General features: G+C 37.0%; 4 protein-coding genes across 6 annotated transcripts; 1 reads left to right on the top strand and 3 right to left on the bottom strand.

Annotated features, from left to right (window-relative positions):
- The first annotated feature begins 811 nt into the window (after positions 1-811).
- On the top strand, positions 812-8218 carry RDR2 (RNA-dependent RNA polymerase 2). 2 transcript variants are annotated; one of them, XM_059585390.2, is made up of 4 exons: positions 812-1438; positions 4161-6064; positions 6865-7003; positions 7123-8218. In XM_059585390.2, exons 1-4 carry the CDS (start codon positions 917-919, stop codon positions 7885-7887), a joined length of 3330 nt encoding a protein of 1109 aa, XP_059441373.2. In that variant the 5' UTR covers positions 812-916; the 3' UTR covers positions 7888-8218. The 2 variants fall into 2 exon arrangements, with proteins under 2 accessions (XP_059441373.2, XP_059441372.2); XM_059585389.2 differs by having other exon boundaries at positions 813-1438; positions 6865-7015.
- A 1644-nt stretch (positions 8219-9862) lies between these two features.
- LOC132173795 (uncharacterized) lies at positions 9863-10805 on the bottom strand. The gene has a single exon (XM_059585401.2). It carries the CDS (start codon positions 10617-10619, stop codon positions 10086-10088), a length of 534 nt encoding a protein of 177 aa, XP_059441384.1. The 5' UTR covers positions 10620-10805; the 3' UTR covers positions 9863-10085.
- A 2308-nt stretch (positions 10806-13113) lies between these two features.
- On the bottom strand, positions 13114-15589 carry NFD2 (Ribonuclease III family protein). Of its 2 annotated transcripts, none has more exons than XM_088514799.1 (3): positions 15404-15589; positions 15184-15272; positions 13114-13752 (listed from the first exon to the last, which is right to left on the bottom strand). In XM_088514799.1, exons 1-3 carry the CDS (start codon positions 15539-15541, stop codon positions 13347-13349), a joined length of 633 nt encoding a protein of 210 aa, XP_088370925.1. In that variant the 5' UTR covers positions 15542-15589; the 3' UTR covers positions 13114-13346. The 2 variants fall into 2 exon arrangements, with proteins under 2 accessions (XP_088370925.1, XP_059441380.2); XM_059585397.2 differs by having other exon boundaries at positions 15184-15275; positions 15404-15587.
- An 852-nt stretch (positions 15590-16441) lies between these two features.
- Positions 16442-22951, bottom strand: LOC132173786 (putative alpha,alpha-trehalose-phosphate synthase [UDP-forming] 9). Its single transcript, XM_059585392.2, has 5 exons — positions 22710-22951; positions 22521-22592; positions 17894-20040; positions 17434-17707; positions 16442-17350 (listed from the first exon to the last, which is right to left on the bottom strand). The coding sequence occupies exons 3-5, from the start codon at positions 19879-19881 to the stop codon at positions 17027-17029; spliced, it is 2586 nt and encodes an 861-aa protein (XP_059441375.2). The 5' UTR covers positions 19882-20040; positions 22521-22592; positions 22710-22951; the 3' UTR covers positions 16442-17026.
- Between the last annotated feature and the right edge of the window lie 688 nt (positions 22952-23639).

Genomic DNA, 23639 nt, shown 5'->3' with positions numbered 1-23639 from the left:
CCTTATTCTATTTAAAAAAAAAAAAAAAAAATTATATATATAGTTCTTATATATTTATATACTTATATTTTAATTTTTTTTTTTTTTTTTTTATTATGAGTGCCATATGTTATAATCTGATTAGTACTAACGTGGCATTTAACGATTTCTATTAACAAAAAAAAAAAAAAAATAGTAATTGAATACATGGACCTATTTGTTATTTTCAAATACCACCAAAAAACTCTCAAAATATTTTTATATCACGAAAAATTTATTATAAATTGGTATAACCATGTACACTATTTTACATTTTTCCCTCCATTTAACGAAATTGGATGGGAAAGTATGTTTATTGAACAAGATAAAAGAGACAAAACTAGAAGCAATAATTAATAGGATTATTTATTTTTTTAGTACTTAGGTTTTCTTTTTTGTTTTTTTTTTTTTTTTAATTTAGATTTCAATTTGTATCGTACGTGGTACTTGACTTAGGGATAAATATTAATTTAGTACTTCCGTCACTATTTCATTAACTAAATTAATAAACCGTCATGAAAATAATTTTGATCACTCCTGCGGCTCATTTGGGAGTGATCAAATCACTTTTAAGACCCTTAGTCCAACCCAAAAGCATTACGGATAGTTGGGTGTTCGAACCACCCTCCCTCGACCAGCCATGCCTCATTGCAGTCCATTAGTTTAGCTAAAAGAAAAGTAACGGAGGTACGACCCCACCAGTGCCCAAGATCTGCCAACAACAAAGGACAAAACTCACCAAAATAGCTATGAAGACCCAATAGACCCTCTGACTAGAAGTCTAGAAGACTAAACCCCCATACGGACAAAAGTCTGTTCAATCTCCTTCTCTTCACTTCACTCTTCACAGATTCTCTCTCTCTCTCTCTCTCTCTCTCTCTCTGTGTGAAGAAAAACAATGGATGTGGTGGAGAGACCCACGGCTCGCGTCTCAAACATTCCTCAAAGCGCGACAGCCCACGACCTCCTACACTTCCTCGAGTCAACACTCGGCCCGGACTCAGTCTACGCCGTGGAGATCGCCACCGAGCGCAAGAACTGGAAGTCCCGGGGGTTCGGCCGTGTTCAGTTCGCCAGCCTCGAGGCCAGGTCCAAGGCCCAGTCCCTCTCCCTGAGCTTCAAGTCCAACACCCTCAGGCTCTCCGACACCTTCGACGACGTCGTTGTCCGCCCCGTGCACCCCAAGCACCGCCTCGAGAACTGCGTTCTGCACGTGGGTTTCATGGCGAGAGAGGGCTGCATGAGTGTTCTGGAGTCCTGGGAGGGCGTCAGGGTCTGGGTTATGCCTGAGAGAGCGCGAGTGGAGTTCTGGGTGTGGCAGAGTGGGGAGTGTTACAAGGTGGAGGTTATGTTTCAGGATGTTTTGGAGGCTGATAGGTGTTGTTTGGGAGGAACAGATGTCAATGCTCTGATTCTCAAGGTATGTTTCTTTTTTATTGTTATGTTTTTAATGCTGAGGTAGATGGAGATTCGATAGCAACCTTTGATTATTGTTGTGTTTGCTTGTTGGATTGAGTGTAAGAAAACGAATTTGCTAATAGGAAAGATGGGGAATTTCTGGTGTTAGCTTTATCTTTTAATTGAAGAGTAATGATACGCACACTCCTACTCCCACACTCCTTGATGTGGCTTTTAAAGCTACCATTAGATTTCGGTTGGATCGCCATTGGATTTTGATCCATTGCTGATTGGTAGTTGTGGTTGATATCTCTAGACATTGTTTTCTTGCATATTCAAAATTAAAGTATCTTGTGCTTTGTCTCAAACTAGATGAGTTGTTGTCTCTGATATGTTGTTTGTTTCTTCTGGGGTTGTATTGATCTTCTGAGATGTATACTTGTATGCCGGTATAATGTCTGCTATTTAGGAGAATGAAGGTTTACAGTTTTGGGAACAGCAGGTGAATGAGCGAGAGGAAACCACCTACCTTTTTACTTATATAAAATTTGCCTTTTAGCGCATTCCTTGACAAAAGTGATGTCTATTGCTGGATTGATAATCAATGATTACTTGAGTTTGTGGTTTGTTTTAAGTAACTTAGTATCGTAATCATTATTGGATTGTGATGTTAGGAGTCCTTCATTCCCTTTTGAAACCATATATGTGGTTCAGTTGAATGTAAACCCCTATATGTACGCTTACAGTTGCCTCCAAAAGCTTGTGTCACGGTTCAGCGCTGACCAAATTATAAGATTATTGGGTGTGAATGCAGCTTATCCAGCTTTGATTATTCCCTGCCCCTTTCATTTCAAAGGTATTTGATCTTGGTTCTCAGAAAGGACATGATGGGATATTATCTTAGTCATGTTTGGTCCTATATAGAGGGGAATGGCAATAAATGACCTTTTTAGCCAGCCTCAAAAAGTTTGGATAACATTAATTAATTTGAAATGAATTGAGTTAGTGTTATCAACAAAGTAAAATTTTTATGATGATTTTGAGAGTTGAAGTTGCAATTGAGAGTTATTTCTTTCCTTTAAAATAAGAGTTTCTGTAACTTTTTCTTTATTATTCTCTAGATGAAAATTAATACCTGCAAGAAAAAGTGACAACCTGTTTTGAAGCCTCTTTTTCAGGCTAACTTGATAGTTCCATAAAGGTAGATTCGATATTGGTTTTGTGTAGAATTAAATAGTTGGTTAGAATTTGAGGACAGCTGTATATATAATAATTCGTATCGTGGAGCTATTGAATAAATAGAACACTCATTTCGCTGTATCACATTTTATGGATCATATCATGTATGAATTAGTAAAGGCTTAGTGAGTTTAATAACATTCAGTTTCCACCTTAGGAGAAGGCTTTATATTGGTAAAACCTTTATTCAGACTCTGTAATGGAGTATGAACAATTCTGGCCGTGTAAGGAACAAGATTGTACTCTACCTTGTGAGAGCATCTCGAGTAGCATTATGAAAAATACCTAACCAAAAAGTGCAATTCTCTACTTTATCTACTGTTTTTTTATACACACTCCAACAAATTCTCAATTTTCTTTTAAATATTTTTTTTCATTGTTTTTTATTTTATTTTATTATATTCTTACCAACACTCATATTTTCAAACAGCATATTTTTCTAACGTTTCTCTTCACAATCATAGCCATCCCCCGGCCTCTCTTACTCATTTTCTTCTTGTTTTTGTTTGATTCATGCGGCCCATTTGCATCTTGCTGCTCTCTTTTTTCTTTTTCCTTTTTTTTTATTTTTTTATTTTTTTTTTATAAGTAATACCAATTTTTGATAAGTAATACCAAACTTCATCTGGGTAGCTTAGATTTTGGATGTTTGTATTGATTCTATATCTGGTTTCCTACCTATTTGGGTTTTGTTTGGATTCTTTGTGATAGGAGTGGCTCAAGTTTTGGATATTCTTATTGATTCCTTATTGGGTTTTTGGTTGTTTAGTGGGTTCGGATTGTATTCTGTGTGACCTGCCTTTCCTTCGCTCTTCTTCTGCATCTGGGTGCCCCAAATTTTGAACTTGCTTATTGATTTATAGGTTTTATGTGGTAATTCGTGACTGTTCTTAGTTTTTCTCTTGTTCCTTCATTTGGTGGGGGGCTCCAAATTTTTTTTTTTTTCATGATCCATTACTGGCTTTTGGTCTTGGGAAGGTTTGGTATCAGGGTCAGTGTTACTTGTGGGATTTGTGGTCTGTCAGTGGGCGCTTTGGACAAGGGACACTTGGATGTGGAACTTGAGAATGGAGTGAAACTGGGTTGCATTGAGCTGGGATTTGAGGAAGAGCCAGAGACTATAGCCATTAAGGATTTGAGGAAGAACCAAAAAGTAATTAGCTAAAGGTTGAGAGTTAATGTAGCAAAAAATGTGTTTTTACAGCTCTGAGGATAATCTGTTGGAGGTGAAAAGGGCCTCATATTAGTTAGATATACATAATATGAGGGTTTGTGCTACTCTGCTGGTGATGCTCTAATGTCATTTGCTTGGGGTTGTAAAAGAGGGAAAAAGTGAGAGGATGTGAAGTTTTTAGCATACAGCACTTGGATGAAAGGACCATTTTTAAGTAACTTTATCTATCTTCTGATGTTACTTCTCTTGTTGATTGGTTTCTGGCTTTAGACCACTATTTTCTATGCTTGTTATCTATCTTACCTTGAACTTTACTAATCTTTTCTCCCAGCTCAAGTATGGCCCAAGGATCTACCAAAAAGTTTCTGGACCTGGTATAACTTCAAAATTTAGTGGTGATCGGTACAATATCTTCAAGGAAGATCTCGACTATCTATGGGTTCGCACTACTGACTTTTCTGTTTTGAAGTCAATTGGACAATCAACTTCATTTTGTTGGGAAACTGAAGAAGGATTATTGGCTTCAGATATTTTTACAAGTTTCCCTCGCTATAAAGAAGACATGAAGGATCTGATTTTAGAGGATGGGGAGGAATTCTGTTCTACATCCGAGATAGTTCCACTTGTGAAATGTGAATTGGGCTCGGACTTAGCATATGAAATCTTTTTCCAACTTAATTCCCTTATTCATACCCAAAAAATTAGCCTTGCTGCAGTAGATTCTGACCTGGTTGAGACACTTGGCAGATTAAAGGTTGAAACTGCTCTTATGATTCTTCAGAAGTTGCACAAGCTAAATTCCACTTGTTATGAGCCTTTATCGTTTGTAAAGACTCAATTACATGTCCTAGGAAGAAACAGTAAAAGCATTCCCCCATCTTCCCACGAAAGGTTAGCAGATCATAATGTAATGAGTTGTCATAGAGCCTTAATTACCCCTTCAAAGATTTATTGCCTGGGTCCTGAGCTTGAAACTTCTAATTATGTCGTGAAGAATTTTGCATCATATGCTTCAGACTTTATGAGAGTTACTTTTGTTGAAGAGGATTGGAGCAAGCTTCCGGTAAATGCCATTTCCACAAGTGTCCAGCGAGGTATTTTTGCCAAACCATTTAGAACCGGAATATATTATCGGATATTGTCTGCTCTTCGAGATGGGATTGTGATTGGGGCAAAAAGATTTCAGTTTTTGGCTTTTTCGGCTAGTCAACTCCGATCGAATTCCGTTTGGATGTTTGCTTCTAATGAAAAAATAAAAGCAGAAGATATCAGAGAATGGATGGGGTGCTTCAATAAGATTCGCAGTGTCTCCAAATGTGCAGCAAGGATGGGTCAGTTGTTCAGTTCCTCTCACCAAACTTTTGTCGTCCCTGAACAAGATGTAGAGATTATTCCTGATGTTGAAGTAACCACTGATGGTTTTGACTACTGCTTCTCAGATGGCATTGGAAAAATTTCTCTGTCTTTTGCTATGCAGGTTGCTCAGAAATGTGGGTTAAATCGAACTCCTTCAGCATTTCAAATAAGATATGGTGGATACAAAGGTGTCGTCGCTGTTGACCGTAATTCCTTTCGGAAGCTATCTCTGCGTGGTAGTATGCTTAAATTTGAATCACAAAACAGGATGCTTAATGTCACTAAATGGAGTGATTCAATGCCTTGCTATTTGAATCGAGAAATTATTTCCCTCTTGTCTACCTTGGGAGTTGAGGACGAAGTATTTGAGGCAATGCAACAGGAACAATTGTGTCTGCTGCACAAAATGCTGACAAGTAGAGAGGCAGCTTTAAATGCCTTAGAGAGCTTGAATGGATCAAATTCTAGAAACATTCTGATAAAAATGCTGCTTCAGGGTTATGAGCCAAATCAGGAACCTTACCTCTCAATGATGCTTCAAGCACATTATGAGAACCTCTTGTCTGATTTGAAAAGTAGATGTCGAATATTTGTTCCAAAGGGCCGGATCCTGATTGGTTGTATGGATGAAACTGGCATTTTAAACTATGGCCAAATTTATGTACGTGTCACCATGACAAAAGCAGAACTACAATCTTTGAATCAGAGTTACTTTCACAAGGTGGATGAGACAACATGTGTAATAGTAGGGAAGGTGGTTGTGACCAAAAATCCTTGTCTTCACCCAGGAGACGTCAGAGTCCTTGAGGCTATCTATGAAGTAGAATTAGAAGAGAAGGGTCTGGTGGATTGCCTCATCTTTCCTCAGAAAGGAGAACGGTATAAATCAAATGTCTAGATTTTTTTTTTTATTTACATTTATGGATTGGAGTCGGCATTTATTTCTTCACAAGATATGGTATGCGAGGTGCAATTATGAGAACCATTGCATGCTTTACCTATCCTTCCCCGAATGATTTGACAATGTTATGAAAAATACTCCCTTCTATTTTAGGATTGTTAAGAATCACCAGAATCAGGTTGATAGGTTATAGTTCCGGTCTATGAACCTATGAACTGTAGAGATTAGATTGGGGCTCATCTGCATCTTTGGACTTGAGACAGCAATTTCAAAGTATGGATATGTTATTAAGGACTTAGTTTAGATAGAAAATTTATTTTCCTCATGAATTTCTCCCTTGCTTGTTATTTATTAGCCAAACCAATTTAATCACTGAAAGGCTTTGCTGGGTTGAGCTGAATTTACTACTATTTCTCCTACTTCATTTCTTTTTCCTTGGCAATGCGTATAAGTTTTGATGCCATCAGTCATTGCAACTTTGCATCTGATGCCCTCTTACAGGAGCAATCTGCCTATATCCTGGTTAGGAAGTTATTCATGAAGCCCACTTTCCCCTGCCAGGAAATGCAAATTTTTATTCCGTTTCTGTCTAACCACTTACCTGCACTGAACGTCTCATTCTGTTTAAATTTCCTAGCTGCCCTGGACATATAATTTCCTGCATTAATGTTTTCCTAGCTTTGTTGTATTAGAGCAATACATAATAGAGCACGAGAGATGGTTTGTTCTTTTAGTTCTTAAATAGATAATACTTGTGGCTAAGAATTTGAGTCTGCAGGCCGCATGCAAATGAATGCTCTGGTGGCGATCTTGATGGAGACCAATTTTTCATCAGCTGGGACAAAGGTCTCATCCCATGTCAAACTGATCCCCCAATGGACTACACAGGGCGAAGACCTCGTATAAAGGATCATGATGTGAGCTTAGAGGTCGATTTTCTAATCTAAGTTTTACCCTATAGAGTTGGAATTGAATTTTCATCATATATATTATCACTTCTTAACTGTTTTCTCATTAGTCTGGGAAAAAATTGCAGGAAATTCAAAAGTTTTTTGTTGATTACATGATCAATGATACTTTGGGTGCCATCTCTACTGCACATCTAGTTCATGGCGACCGTGAGCCAAATAAAGCCCGGAGCCAAAAATGTCTAGAGTTGGCAAACCTCCACTCTATGGCTGTTGACTTTGCAAAGACTGGTGCACCAGCTGAAATGCCCAGGGTCTTGAAGCCAAGGGAGTTTCCAGATTTCATGGAGAGGGTAGGCAAACCCATGTATACCTCCAATGGGGTCTTGGGGAAACTCTACCGTGCGACAGTTGACTCAATGCTGCAAGAAAGGTCAAACTTTGTCTTGGATAAGATTGCTGAAGGAACTTACGATTGTGATCTTGAAGTAGATGGTTTCCACAACTTCCTTGAAATTGCAGAAAGTCACAAGGACCTGTATTTAGAGAAAATGAGTACCTTAATGATATATTATAGAGCCGAGAGCGAAGATGAGATGCTAACTGGTAATCTGCGGAGCCGCGAAGCATATTTGCAACGTGATAACAGGAGATATGGTGATATGAAGGATAGAATTCTGCTGGCAGTGAAGAGCTTACAAAATGAAGCCAAAGAATGGTTTGAAAGTAGCTGCCAAAGGCATGAACATCAACAGATGGCCTCAGCATGGTATCATGTAACCTACCACCCAACTTATTGCCAGGAAAGCTTTAGTTGCTTGAGCTTTCCATGGATTGTAGGTGATATTTTGCTGAACATAAAATCTGTAAATAGCAGAAAAGTTCGCCCATAAGAAGATGTTGTATGTATGTGCCCGATTTGTATATAGGAATTTGTCTGGAAGACCCAAATCTAATTGTACCCATTGGATGATATTAGACCTTTTTGGCCAAGCTCTACAGAGACAAAACCTCTTTGCACTAGGTGATGACTCTTTCTGCATGGCCGCTGATTATTTGCATGAGAACCCATTGATTTAAAACACCAACTTTACCGACCGACTTTCAGCAGTCATGTGACAGGAGTTGCAGCTTATATTGTGAAAGAGACTTCATATCTCTCTGCTTAAGCTTTTAGAATTTATACAGTTCTAAACTGGGAAAAATATACTTCAGTCTCTATACTATTACTTTCTCTTTTTTTTTTTTCTTTTTTCATTTGGGTCTATGAAAAGTGCGATATTTAGATACGGCAAACTATTAACTTAAAAAAAAATAATAAAAAAGAAAAGCCTTTTGTCAGCATCAGACTCTTACATGACCTTTTTTTTTTTTTTTTTTTCTAATAAGACTCTTACATGACCTGCTTAGACAGAAAGGGATCCTAGCACTGCTATCTACATCACTGAAAAATTAAATTGATTGAAAAATGAAGGCACCTCTGGAAGCGTCAAAATAGCCACGTCTGCATTTTATCACCAACAAGAAAGAGAAATCAATTTTGGATTTTTCAATGACACCTGGTCCATCTTTTTTACCAAACAAGGAATCCAAACTATACTTCACCATTTTAATAAGCTTAAAACCATTAATTTATCCCCCACAAGAATACTCCCCTCGCTTCACAGCTCACAATTATTTGTATACTGCAAAGAAAAGTTTGTCTTATACCTAGATTATAAAAAAAAAAAAAAAAAAAACTTTATCCTAGGCACTTCCTCTTCATCATCGACCCACTTTTAAGACCATCATCATAAAACAAAAATAAAGTTTCAAACAAGACATCTACAAGAATAATAACATTAAAAAAAGGAAAAGAAAAAGAGTATGTGACAATATCGAATAATACTAGACATTCTAACACTTTTTTCTAAATTTTTTTTTTTCAAATGATTTGATCCATTCAATAAATAAATAGTTTGTGAGGATAAAATAAAAAAGATATCATTCTTTCATTCATATCTTCCTATTTCCTTTTTAACAAAGGAAGATAAGATTGATTTTTCATGGTCACCGACTCATCGGCTCACCAAACAAGTAGAGTGGAAAGTCAATTTTTATCTTCCCTTTACGTCACCCATTTTCCACGGATTACACACCTCACATATTCTTAAAACTCACCTTCTTTTTTTAAAAAAATTAATTACGAGTGACGTAACCGTAACGTGATTCTTCCATTGCAAATTGCAATAAAATAAATTAGTAAGAAAAAACCTTTTATCAGGAGATCTTGATAACATCATTTTTATAGCTTCCAATTATTCTTTACACCTCACTTACACCAAACTACACCAAGAGTAGAACACACACAAAGCGTAAAACACCAAATCCTTTCTTAAAATACCCAACCCATCCAACCACGCCAGAATCCACCCTAGAGACACCGTCCATTGTCGCCGAATCCACCATGGAGAACAACATCCACAGCTGGGTCACGGCAAGCGACAACCCTCTTTGGCAAATCCCTTTAAAGTGATAAAAATCCTAAAAAGGTTAATCTAGAAATGAGTTTTAAGGCATTAGAAACAAATTTGAAGGCATTAAAAGTGAATTTTGAGGCTCAATTTAGCAAAAAAGTGGCCAGAGAAGCCGTGGGTCGGGCATTTTGATTTGGTATGGTTGTTCTCATTTTTATTTTTTATATTTTTCTTAAATTGATGATGTATCACATAGTAATTGAAAGTTGCAAAAAGGGTTTTATCATGATGGAACTGATAGTAGGCGCTCTCAATTAACAAGATCATTATTTTTTAGAAACTTATGACTTTTGTATAAATTATAAATAAACTATTTCTTCTGAATATAAGCAATCGATATAAAAGTATATAATTAAATTATTAAGCTCACTGGCCACGGCACTTTGCATTTTATTTTCACTAAACATTTTTTTATACATGATAAAATCCACTCTCGCAACTCACAAACAAAAAATTAATAAATAAATATCTAAAACTATTAACTATCCACTTTAGGAAACAGTAATATAAAACGAAAAAATTGGCGCCGCCACGCCAACGTCCAGTAGTCAACCCGCCAGCTCATCCGGCGATATTTAGGCAACCACCGCCGTCTCCCTACCGGAGTCCAAAGCCGACGACGATGATTTCATTGGCAAGTGGCTCGGAACAGAAACGTACCGGCTCGAGAAGTTCCGGAACAAGGGGTAATCGTCGTCCGCGTCGAAATCACCGTTCTGCCCCGGTCCCTCGTCGAAGTTCAGTGCGTAACTCAGAGGATCGTATTGGAATTTCGTTCCCTGCCTACCCGCAGAACTGCTGCCGCCGCCGCTCCGGCTCCGGTTGAACCGCCGGATGAAGGTCTTCCATCTCGGACCGGCGACGATCTCGGATATCTCTCGGAGTTTCTTGAGGGCAACAAGGCCTCGGAACCACCACCTGTCCTCGCCGACCTGGCTCGATCGTACCCGCTGCCACCAGGCCAATCCGACATCGGAGGATCGCCGGGAGCCGAAGCAGGGGAAGCAGAGGCAGCAGCGCTTGTTGGCCACGAGACTGTTGGTTCGAACTTCGCCGCTCGATTCGGGGTCTCTGTGGACCATATCGGGGTCCAATATATCAATAGCCATAAACCCAAACGCCAACCCCAACTCTCTCTCACACTCCCACAGAGAGAGAGAGAGAAAGATTAGGTTTATATGGGGATCGAGGAAAGTTGCTCGCAACGGAAAATGGAGTGACCGGGAAATGCCGGTTGTGAGGGATTTTGGGTTAAATGGTGGGGCTGAGAACTCACCGGGAGTTCCCGGTGATTCAAGCTTATCTCTGTGTATACTGTATATAAGGAAGCTTAAGAGGAAAGGGTGTCTTTCGTAATTTCATAGTAGGAATTTGGAGCCGTTGCGGTGAGTGATGATTGGGTGATTCGCGGGTGGACCTGGTCAATCAGAGAGAGAGAAGCGTGGGGCCGGGCTCAGGTGTAATCACAAAGAACATCGGCGGGGGTCTACCTTTAGAATGCAGGACCCCGGACCCCCATATTCTTTGATCAGGAATATGCGATTGCCAGCGCAGCTACCCACTCATCAGACGCGGTGAGAGCCTTACCTTTTATTTATATATATATATATATATAAAATGGATAAATGCAAAATTGATCTATGTAGTCGAGGTAAATTATAAATCATTTTTTATAATATAAAAAATAATTTATAAGTTCTTAGGGTAGGCCAAAAAAATAATTTACTACCTTAAATCAATTTACGTTAAGTAACTTAACAGAATTCATTACTTTACGACGTCGTACCCAATAAAAATGCAACACGTGTTATTATGAATTTCTAACTTTAAAAAATGACTACTAGGATTTTCTACATCATTTTATAACACCAACTAAGATTACTCATCAACCCTCACTTTACATAACATATTCTCTTTTATCCCCAAAATTTTACTCGATGCGTAACCCTTCCTCACTTTCATCTTCCTCGCCACGATTTAGGAGCATTTTGCGAGAATTTGATGGTTGCATTCTATGAAACGACTGAGGAGATTCAGTTAATTTACTGTAGCAATATGACATGAAGTAAGGGGTTGATGTATAATCTTAGCCGGCATCTTAAAGTGATGTGAAAAATCATAGTTGTCATTTTTGAAAGTCAAAAATTAATAATAACACGTGTCACGTTTTTAATTGGGTATGGCGTGGCAAAGTAATGGATTTTGTTAAGTTACTTAATATAAATTGATTTTATGAAGAAAACTGTTATTTTAGCTTATCCTAAGGACCTATAAATTATTTTTTATACAACAGGAGAGTAATTTATAATTTAGACCAATCACAAAGACTAATTTTGCATTTATCCCTATAATATATTTGAGGGAGGGGGAAATTTTAAAAATCATATTTTACCTTGTTATTGATTTAAAAGTTTATTTTGAGATAAAAATGTGATTTTTAAGGTTACTAAATTGAAAACTTGCAAAAGTAAAAAATGTACAAAGAAATTTTAAAATAATTTCCTTAAAAACATATCATATCTAATTGAAAATCAACTTGATGTTGAGTTGGGTCCATTAAAGTGGGAAAAAGCATATTCGAGGATCTACCAAACAAGAAAGGGCCTACAACAACTTATGTAACAAGTTACAACCCAACAATCAACGAAGCCAATCACATGTTTGAGCTACTTTGATTTGCAATTGATCACTTACTTCTTGGATTCATTTTTCTTTGCCAAACTTTCACATGTATACTATTTCAAACAAAGAAACTCCTATCCCCCCTTCCAATCTCAAGATATATATTAGTAAGTAATGTTATAAATTATATTTTTATCTCATAATTATTCCACAATACTAACTTGATTATTTCAATTAATCCTTAGATCAGTCCTCCTTAAAAAATTAAGAGAGGATTTCAAGTCATTCATCCTAGTTCTGCCATGACTTTAAGCCAGCATCCTAAACAAAAACAAACGTGTAAACTTTCAATGGATATAATATGAAGACTTACAAATTTCTATACACACAAAATATATATATATATTTTGTGTATATATATATGTATATAAAGAAAAGTGCCCAACATAATTTCGAGGACTACTTTATCTTGGCCTGGCTTTCATCCATTTTCTACAATAATGGCAACTCATCTGCACTGCAACATTTCTTATAGGTTATTTTTGGCACACATAATGACTATTCCATTAGAAAAATGAATAGTTTTTATTGAAAATAAAAAAAGGTGATATGGAATAGGCTTGGAATAACCATTCTCATTGCCCATGAGGGAATGGCTATTCCAAGTGTTAAAGAGTTCTATCATATACTCAAACACCAAAGCTATTCTATTCAACCTTCTTTCATTCCTAATAAAAACTATTCTTTTTTTTTTATAATGGAATAGTCATTCAACGTACCAATCATACCCATAAAGTTATAGAGTATGAAACCTGAAATTCCACATGAGTACTCAACTCATTAGTGCACATTTCCTGCATCTTTTCTCAAATAACCCCAGTAAATCTCAGAAGTCATGGAGAAAAGATCAATTTCCAGAGAAAAACAAATGTTCAAATCACAAATAATTCATACATGAGGTAAAAGAGACTGAGACCAGAATTAAAACACACTCTGACTAGAGAAATTTATATTCTAACACAAACTTAAATATGTAATTACATTATACAGACCAACGGCCCATGATAGTCTATTTCATAAATACATCAATAGTCCAGCTAACTAGGAAAAGCAAGTAACACACCGACAGATCTTTCCACCAAGACTAAACTCATAACTAGACAATAGTAGTTGGTTTTAAGTGTTTTTAACAGCGTACTAACAGAAAGCTCAACTTAGAATGCAAAATCTCCTCCAACATTACCACCATGAACGCTCAAGAAAACTTTTCCCGCATCATCGGACTTCCCAGTATCAATAGCAATAGCACCGAAGATTGCTCGGAAAGCACCGCAAACCACTGCAGGAGTCGAAGAATTAGTCTTGGGAGAAACCCTGACCACCTTATGCAACCCCAGCCGCATCCCATCCACCAAGCAAGACGATTCCACTGTGGAGATCTCTGCTATGCGACGGTTCAGCTCTTTTGCAGAAATATCGATATCTATTCCAAGTAATCGGAGAGAGACAGATGTTTCGATCACATTGGCACCTAGAATGCTCAACGCTCGGTTGTTCTCTTCAGAGAAGGAGCCATGTGTCATTGCACGGCGAAGTAGACCAATGCTCTGGAAAGAATAGCTGAAGATAGAGAAAGCAACAATATAAGATTCCACTTGTTTGTAATGAATCTAAAAGAATTAAGAAATCAAGAACCCATTTAGTTAATGAGAAATCATTTGGCTAAAAAGCATACACAATATCATAAATGTTAATTTCTTTCTAATAAGTTTCAACCTTCTCGACCTTCTAAAAATTACCAAAGCTTAATCTATTGGGAAATAGGCAATAACCATGCCTGTCAGGACTCCGACACTACAATTATGATTGGTAATATTCCTAAAAGGAAAATTTGATAAATTGGTCATTGTTGTTTGACCTTGTGACAAATAAATTCTTGGGGTTTCAAAATGAACAAATAACTCCTTGTGGTATGCCTATGTAACAAATAAGTCCCTCCCTACAAATTCCGCTAATTTTTCCGGTATGGTCATTATGAAATTACAATTTTTTTCCTCAAATAAAGAAGAAGAAAAAAGTTTGGGCTAGGGTTTTCAGCCATCCCAGTGGTTTTGGGGTGGCCGACCACCCCATGGCCCACCCCGATTCGACCATTGGGGTGGCTGAATCACCCCATGGATATGGCCTATGGGAGTGGATTGGCCATCCCCTTTGGCTGATTATAGGGGTAGCCAAACTTGGCCACCCTAGCAGTCGAATCTGGAGGTGGCCAAACTGCCCCATAGCCCGGTAATAGGGGTGGCCTAACAATCGAATCTAGGGGTGACCAAACCACCCCAAAGCCTTAGCAAGGGGTTCAAACAACCCCCTCTAGTTAATTGTGGGGTTGGCCAACATTCCAGCTCAAACAATTTTTTTTTCTTTAAGGGTAAATTTGCAATTTTATAATGACCATGTGGAAAAAAAAAAAGGCAATAATTTCTGCAGAGTGACTTACTTGTTAAGTAGGCATACCACAAGCAGTTATTTGTTCGTTATGAAACCGGGATTTATTTGTCACAACGCTTAAGGACCAATTTAACAATTTCCCCTTCCAAAAATCAGAGAATAGACAACATTGTATAACAAAGTTAGAATAAATAAGTGAGCACAGACTGTACAATTTCTGGAATATAACCATGTGAGTACAAGTGGAATATGAGTGGTCAAGTCTCACATTGGATAGCGATCACCAGAGTGAATGAATTAGTATAACATAATTGAGCTCAAGCCAACCTTTTTTGGTCTAAAAATGGTATCCCTGCATCTTATTTCAAGGTCTCACCTGAAGATTCAGCTGGTTATCGCCCAAGCGTTGACACTTTTGTCTATATTTTGGTTTAAAGAGCAAAAATAAAGATCCACATGGTTGTACAATCAGCAGAGTAAAGTAAGATTCTTTCAAACTCTTGTTTTTCTTTTCTTTCTTTTTCAAACATTTTCTCAGCAACCAAACAGAGATGATAATGTAGAAGGTGAAAATGCGAGAACCGGGAAGGGTTTAAGGCTTACCCAATTTGCTTCTGAAGGGTTTCGAGCGCAGTTGAAAACGGCGACGAGGGTTTGAAGCTCCATTCAGGCACTTCATTTGCTGCGTGGCTCTTCTGCACAAAAAAAAAAAACCGAAATTTACGAAAGACCCACTTGCTTAGTCTCCGTTTGGTTTCCCAGAAATGCAAAAGAGAGAGAAACAAAAAGAAAACAACAGAAATCAAAACAAAAAAAACTTTACCTGAACATAGGGAACGATCGTGAAGAAGAGAATGGCCGAGACAGTGAAAGCGAAGCGACGAGAATTCATTTTCGGTGGTCTGTCTGTTTGCTTTGAAAACCTCGGTGGTCTGTTCTGGGAAACCAAACGTCCATACATACACAGCACCCACTAACTTGTAAGCTAAGTTTTGGCTACAAGGAGGAATTTCATTGGCTCAGTCTATAACTATAAAAATTTTATTATGTATTTTTTAGTATGTGATCATATAGATTTTTTAATAGCATTAAAACAATTTAATTACATTTTATTTTAAAAATTATGTGTTTTTTTTAACATATTATTAAAAAATTGAATGCTTGTAATATACTAAGAAAAAAATACATAATAGTTTTATAAATTGAGTTAGAAAAAGAAAAAACTTTGTTCTTCCTCTTATTACTAAGGTTGTTTTCTATGCCCAAGATTCATTCAATATTTTGAACTGTTAAAGTTTGGCTTAATTTGATACAATTTGGTGAGGTGAAAACCATATAGGTAATGTCACATCACCTTCCATTTGTTGGGCCATTATAATTAGAGTAATGTTAGAAACATTTTTATCTTTGTTAAAATAAAAAAAATAAAAAAAAAAAATTGAAGGATCGGTTGATTATGACCAATACATGAGTATCGTAGTACAAAAATATGGTATATAACATTACTCTTTACAATTAATGTCAAATAAATATTGGATGATACCAGTTGAGCAGTTTTTTTTTTTTTTTTTTTTGACTCGGCTTACTAAACTGACATTTGTTTTTAGAATATGTAAATTCTTTTTATGTTTTTTAAATATACATTTGAGAATCAAATGCCCTATTAAAAATGCATGTGAAGTTCACATGCTCTAACAACATATGTACATTGTTGGTACCAATTAATTGTTGTTGGTACCAAAAAAAAAAAAATATTAACAAAAAAAAAAAAACACTCAACCATTTTCATCTTTATGTCACATGAGAATATTTTTTTCAAACGAAAAACACTCTAAAAGTGTGGATAATTACAAGGAAAAAAAAAAAAGAAGATAATCTGACATTCTAAAGAGTATGCTGTATATACATGGTCTCAATCTGGAAACCTGTTCAGTTTTACAGGATCAAAAAAAGAAAAGAACCATCCTCATTGGTATAGCAAAGTAGAGAAGCATGGCCCTAGGTACACTTCCATAGGAGAATGACTTTCATGTATGAGAAAAACCAGTTCAAATGCTTTAGTATTAGTAACTATACCTCTTAACTAACATCTGAATCTTTGGACTAAAAAGGAATCCCCTTCGACAAATGGTGCTATTTGGCGGCAATAGATCCGCAGACCGCCGCCTTTCAAGTAAACAAAAAAATGCTATGTCAGTCAGTGACAAACCCAGACCACCATTATCGCAGGTGTTCATCTTCCTCTCTAAAGTAACCAGAGCTGCACAATCCAACCCCCCCAACTTGCAACAAATAAGTCAACATCAAAAGCAAAGACCAATCCCAATTGTTGAAGTATGTCCATCTATATGGCAAGGAAAAGACCAATCATCCAAGAAAGCATCCCGTTTCAACACACAGCCATATCCACACCATTGCTTCTCAACCCTACATCAGTGGACACATTTCAAGCAGCATGTTGGAAAGAGACTTGAATTTCGGTACTAAACCTTGACTTGATGCTTGAAGCAGTAGCCAGGCCTTGAAGCAATGTCACGACATCCACTGTATCGTCAAGATAGTATCTAGCTTTGCTTGGTTTTTGGCCAACAGTGCATGCAAAGATCTCTGGAGCCGCAGGGAGACATGAGCTATAAGCTGTGGTCGATATGCTTTCAAACATGTCCTCATCAGATCTATCATCACCAATGCACATCACAAAATCCGGTGGTTTCCTATTACTGATCATTGAGGAGAGAACTTTCTCTGCAACTAACCCTTTAGTAACACCCTGCAATTATGAGGTCAATGTTAAAACCCTTTGAGTAACAAGAAGAGAGAGATGCATGCAAGAGAGAAAGAAAACAATTATACCTGTGGCTTTACTTCAACAATATGCTGTCCCCTCTTAACAACTACAGGCTCATTTGCAAGGACATTTTCAAGATGATCCAAAAGCTCCTTAGCCTGGCAAGATCCAAAGTCAGGATCGGCATCTTGATGGTGCCATACCAAGGCACTCTCCTTGGCCTCTATATAGGAGCCATCAGTTGTCTCTGTGTACGATCTCATTACAGGTTCTGCAATTCTTTTCCAATCAAAATCTGTGGCTATGGGATAGGTTTCCCAATTTGATGTCCTACTCCACCTGCGAGAAGAATCATAGTAAATGTGAAACTAAAAAAGATTGTCACCAGTTATCTGAAAATTACTATCATGGTCTTCAAATCATGAAAGAACTCCAAATTTCTTTTTACAAAATATATTAAAAAAATTATTGAAATCAGTAGTGATGGTTATGAAACTTAATATTCATTATATGACAAGGACATACCTTATGAAGTATCCATGCTCAGCCGCAATTCCCAGATTCTCACATTGAGCAAACCATTCAGTGAGTGAGGTTCGGCCCCTACCACTAACTATAAACACAGTGTTGTTAGGGTCATCACATAGGTTGTTCAGTACAGAGATTACTTCAGGAGTCGGGGTTTTAACAATTGAAGCGTGGGGCACCACTGTTCCATCATAATCTAAAAATATTGCTCTTCTTTTTGTCCTCTTATACGCAGAGACAATATGGTCAAGGGATAGCTTCCGAAAACTTGGAGAGAGGGACAAAATCCTGAAAGTCAGACCAAAACCAATGCCCCAGCAACGTTTACTATAGTGATCTTTGCATGCTCGCTCCAAATCCTGCAAAAAACTGCGGGACCAATAAGCAACATCATGAGAACTAATGTAGCGAAAGTGCTTCTCATGCCGCAACTGCTTCTCTAAATCAGGTATCGTGATGGCCAAATTTAGTGCATCAGCAACAGCATCAGTATCCCATGGGTTCACCCTAATTGCCCCACTTAGTGATGGTGAGCATCCTATGAACTCTGAAACAACTAGTGTACTAGCACGAGAGGAGCCAGAGGCCATTCCCAGAGCTTCATCCATTTTTGGAGTCCCCTGCCTACAAACAATATACTCGTATGGGACTAGGTTCATACCATCCCTCACAGCATTGACGATGCAACAGTCTGCCAAAGCATAATAGGCAGTCTTCTCATAAGTAGGGACCCTACGGTCAATCAGAATAACTGGTTCATAACCTGGAAAACCAAAAACCTCATTTATCCTTCTGGTAGTCATATATGTCTCCCTTTTTGCTTCCTGAACATCCTTCCCTGAGCTCCTTGCAGGATTTACAATTTGTACCAGAACAAGTTTGCCCCGCAACTCTTGATGCTGTTGCAAAAGCTGTTCCATGGCTAATAATTTTAGACTGATGCCTTTGAATATGTCCATGTCATCAACACCAAGAATAATCTTTTTCCCCTTGAATTGCTTCTGGATCTCCTTGGCCTTGATAGAAGAAGTAGGGTGATCCAGTGCAGATTCAAGTCGTCCCATATGAATCCCCGCAGGCATAATTTTGATATACACAGTACGTCCAAAATATTCAAGTCCAATGTGGCCTCGCCTAGATTCATACTCCAAGCCGAGCATTCTACTGCAACAAGAGAGAAAATGGCGAGCATAATCAAATGTATGAAAACCAACCAAATCTGCATTAAGCAATGCTTTCAGAATTTCATCTCTGACAGGAAGTGTCCTGTAGATTTCTGATGAGGGAAATGGGCTATGGAGGAAGAAGCCAAGCTTGACTCGACTGAAACGCTTTCTCAAAAATGTAGGGAGAACCATGAGGTGATAGTCATGAACCCATATGTAATCATTTTCAGGATTGATCACCTCCATAACCTTATCTGCAAATATCTTATTGGCAGAAACGTATGCATGCCAAAGCATCCGGTCAAAGCGATTGCTGTGGTCTGGGCACATGGGCAGCATGTAGTGAAAAAGGGTCCATAAATATTGCTTACAGAACCCATGATAGAACTTTTTCTGGAGGTCTGGAGGAAGGAATGTGGGTACACAATTAAACTCCTCCAGCAGTTTCTGGGAAACTTCATCTTGCTCACTTGCATCTATGTCGACCTTCAGAGATCCCACATAAACAACGCCACAGTCAGATGAAAAACCATCCTTCAGCTGTAAATAAAGTGAATCCTCATCAAAACTAAAGCACCATCTGCCAGATTCTGGATCCTTTTGAGCATGTAGAGGGAGAAAATTTGCCACTATAATTTTCTTTTGACAAGTTCCAGGGGAGGGAACATCTAAATCTTCATTATTATTTTCACTGCCATCTATGTCGGGAATGATTCCTGGAACGGTCATCACCCTCGGAAGGGTTCTAGGAGTCTGAGGGAAATTCAACATGTCCCCAGATGCCAATTCCAACAAACTCATGTAAGACCTTGATACCATGATTGCCAGTAAGTGTTCATATATCTGTTTATTGAATTTAAAATTTTAGAACAACAAAGGACAGAGATGCCTCCCAGCAAAAGAGATTTTCATGGGGTAATCCAAATTATAGAGAACCAAAAACTCGTAGGAAGGCAGGAGAAGACTGTTATAATCACCCTGCAAAGGACAATGCTGAGCATTAAAACTATGCAATTATATAAACTTCAGTAAAAAAGCAAACATTTGGTTAATGATAATGGACCAATAAACCTTTTGTTTATGTTCAGCTACTGGTCCAAATCTATACCTCAGGACTTTTGGGGTTTCAAGATATACTACATCCAACTTTTTGGGAAAGTTTCTGTGAGCACAAAAGTCATACAAAGAGCCAAACTCACTAAATTCAAAGCTTTCACATGTTACTGCTATAAGATGAATTATCTTTGCTACCCAATGATCAGAGCTGGCTAACACATGCCCAACCAGGAACTCATCAAACATAGAGTGCACTTGTAAAGTATTTACACTCATATAAGGAATCACTACAAATGCAGGAGCCTCTTGACCAGGGAACTTACTTGTATTTCAACCTATGAAACATGAAACAAACACCGAATACCAAAACATAGTGAGAATAGAAGCAAGAGATGCCTAGCTGCTATTGATAACCAAAGAGACCCTCGCCAAACTTACTGGAAAAGAGAAAACAAAATCAGGAAAATGAAATAAAGGCAAAGAAGAGCCTTGGATTCTTTGTAAAGTAGAGACACTTGAGACATAAAAAGGCATTAATGATCTTGCCTACGATACCATCAAAATTTCCAGTTTTCATTTTCAATAAACAATTTCAGTTTTATACAACTTTAATTTCATTTCCATTTCTACATGAAATATCCTCAGTTGCTTAGTTGTAAATCAAGGTTGTCAAAGGCAAAGGAGATATGTGCTTTTACGCTATCATGTCTTGAAATGGCCTAGTTAGAAAGTCTATTTTGTTTATTAAGATAATTAATGCATACTTGAAGTGCTTATGTTGACCATGGACAAAGAAGTGAAGAGTAAAGGAGAAAATGAGTGTTTCCAGAATGAACATAAATAATCAGATTAAAACTGTCAGAAGGATGCCATTCTCCCCAACAGTAATACTATAACCATACCTTCAATAGCAATGAAAATTGCGATGATTAAATGTTTCAAGTTATATAGTCTAAACTAAAAGAAGTTGCACTCCTAACTCCACAATAAGAAGAACATGTACAGAGTTAATGTTAAGACACAATTTCAAATCTCTGATGGTCAAGGACCATCTTCTAGAGATGGCTTCTTCGCAGAGACTCATCCAAGAGGTGACTATCTATGCCAACACAGAAAAATTTGCACCATCCAAGGTTTAACCAACAACAAAACAAAAAAAGAGTTCATACAATATAAATCTATTGACAGTAGTAGTTTAGTAGAAAGTAAAGAGAGAAACACACACAAACATGTATGTATGGATACCTAGTTTTTAGCTCCAGATGCAACTGAAGGGTTACATTGGTTTCTATGATTCATAGTCTTTTTATATAAAACTTCATATTAACTTTTACATATGTTTGAATCAATTTTCTATGATTCAGGATCAGGACAAAATTTATGGAGCCAGTGCAGTGGAAAAGAATATTCTTTTTAACTGATAGAGAAATCACAGCAATTTCTATCAATATAATACTTATAACACATCCCTTGGCTTCGACCAAAATCATTAAATCATCTTATCTGTCTTCTAAAGAAAAAAAAATCACAGCAAATTCATCAATATAATAATACTTAAAACACATCCATTGGCTTCCACCAAAATCATTAAACCACCTTATCTGTCTTTCTAATCATGGACAAAGGAATATATTGATTTAAAAAAATTAGATTTGACATATGTGATTAATGAATTAGATTTCGATAATTATGTATTTCTTCATTAGATCAATATGTATCAGAATATGTCATCAACCAACATACCAAAAAAATAACAGAAAAGGACAAAAAAAAAAAAAAAAAGAAAAAAAAGAAAGAAAACATCTCTTCCTTCAACAGATTGTTTCAGGATGCCTCCATTTGTTTTTACCAGAAAATACTTTTAGCTGAAAAACCATTAAATCGGCTTATCATGATACAATTATGAACAAAATGAAAAACCTTTAATTAATGCAATAGAGAAGCGCCCTTGGCCATTCATGTTTTCACCCTTATCTTCAAACAGTTACTGAAATCTTTACTCAGCATACTACAAAAAGTCAGGTGAAAAAGAAAAACCATTACTCTAACCGCGGCATATACAACAACTGAATTTAATATTCCAACACTATTCACGTGCAAATGTTTGTTTGAGTTGAAAATACCTCACTGACAAATTTTCTAAATATTATTTTCCTTCCTAGACTACTGTGCTGAAGAATATCTCTCATGTCCCTTCAGCTCGCTTCGTAGAAAATTAAATACATGCTCACATACCTACATACATACATACATACATACATACATACATACATGATACACATACCCATTGGATCGTAAGAACAGAGGCGAGCGAGATAAGCAAACAAAGCCACAAGAATAGGCAATATGAATCCAAACGACCAAAACAAGTTTCCCACATGGAGGGAGAGAGAGAGATTCACCTAAACCGAGATCAAACTGATCCAAAAACAGAGCTTCCGGTAAGCTGTGAAATAACAATAACGATCAATTTTCTGCAAAGAAATCACAAAAAAGATCAGATAAGCAATGCAAGTTCCGTTGAGTCGCCAAGAAACCCAAGAAAAAGAAAAGAAAAGTGTATCAATCCCACAAAAGCAAATTCAACCTACCAAAAATCCCGAGTACCCAGTTCCTCTCAACCTGAAATTTTCCCAGAAACCAAACAGACCCCGACCCTCAAAATCAAAGAAACCAACGTGAACAAACGTAGAAAGAGATCAAATGTACGGAGGAGAATCACTCCGCCAAAGAAAGAATGGCACGAGTAGTAGGTTAGGTTCGAAACTGGTGAGATTTGTGAGGAGTTTTAATGGGGTTCGAAACGGAAGTGCGGAGAACAAAAAAAATATATATATATATTTTTTGAGGTTCCGTTTGGGTTGGTGTTTCTGTTTTTTTTTTTTTTTTTTTGCTGATAATCGATAATTGTTCGTTCAACAAAGGAAGCTCCCTTAGATGGATAGAAACGTAGAAAGTCAAAAAAAAAACAATTAAAAAAAAGAAAGAAAAAAGATATCAGACAGAGAGACAGAGAGAGGGAGAGAGAGATGGTGTTACAGTTGGATTGCAACCATGGTTGGTCTTACGTTATAGTCTTGTGGATTTGGTCACCCACAAATGCCCCTCAACTTCTTCTTTATTAGGTGTGTAACCTTTTTCTTCGATATAGTAATTTATTAAGTTTTCAAATTGCCATTTAAGTTTGTTGCTTAAACGTGCAATACACAAGGCAATGGGTGCCTTTTTTAAAATTAAAAAAAAAAAAAAAAAAAAAACCTTACCGTTTTAAATACTAAACTACGATATTATAAAACGCTTAACTACGTTTTTAAAAATCTTATTTCTATTAACTACATTATGAAATAATAATCTTTTCAAACTGCATATTTTGTAACCGCTAAACCATGCAGATACCTCATTTGACAACGCTTTTTAGAGTGCTTCTCTTGAAAATGTGTTTTAATTAATATAACATAAAAGTAAAAGTAATTTTGAGTGTTTTGTAAATATTTATTTGTTAATTTATTTTTTTTTACCCT

This window comes from Corylus avellana, chromosome 3 (assembly GCF_965113065.1).
Source record: "Corylus avellana chromosome 3, dhCorAvel1.hap1.2, whole genome shotgun sequence".
In the NCBI taxonomy this organism is placed as follows: Eukaryota; Viridiplantae; Streptophyta; class Magnoliopsida; order Fagales; family Betulaceae; genus Corylus; species Corylus avellana.
The sequence above is the reverse complement of the archived record's forward strand: the minus strand, read 5'-3'. Positions and strand labels throughout refer to the sequence as shown.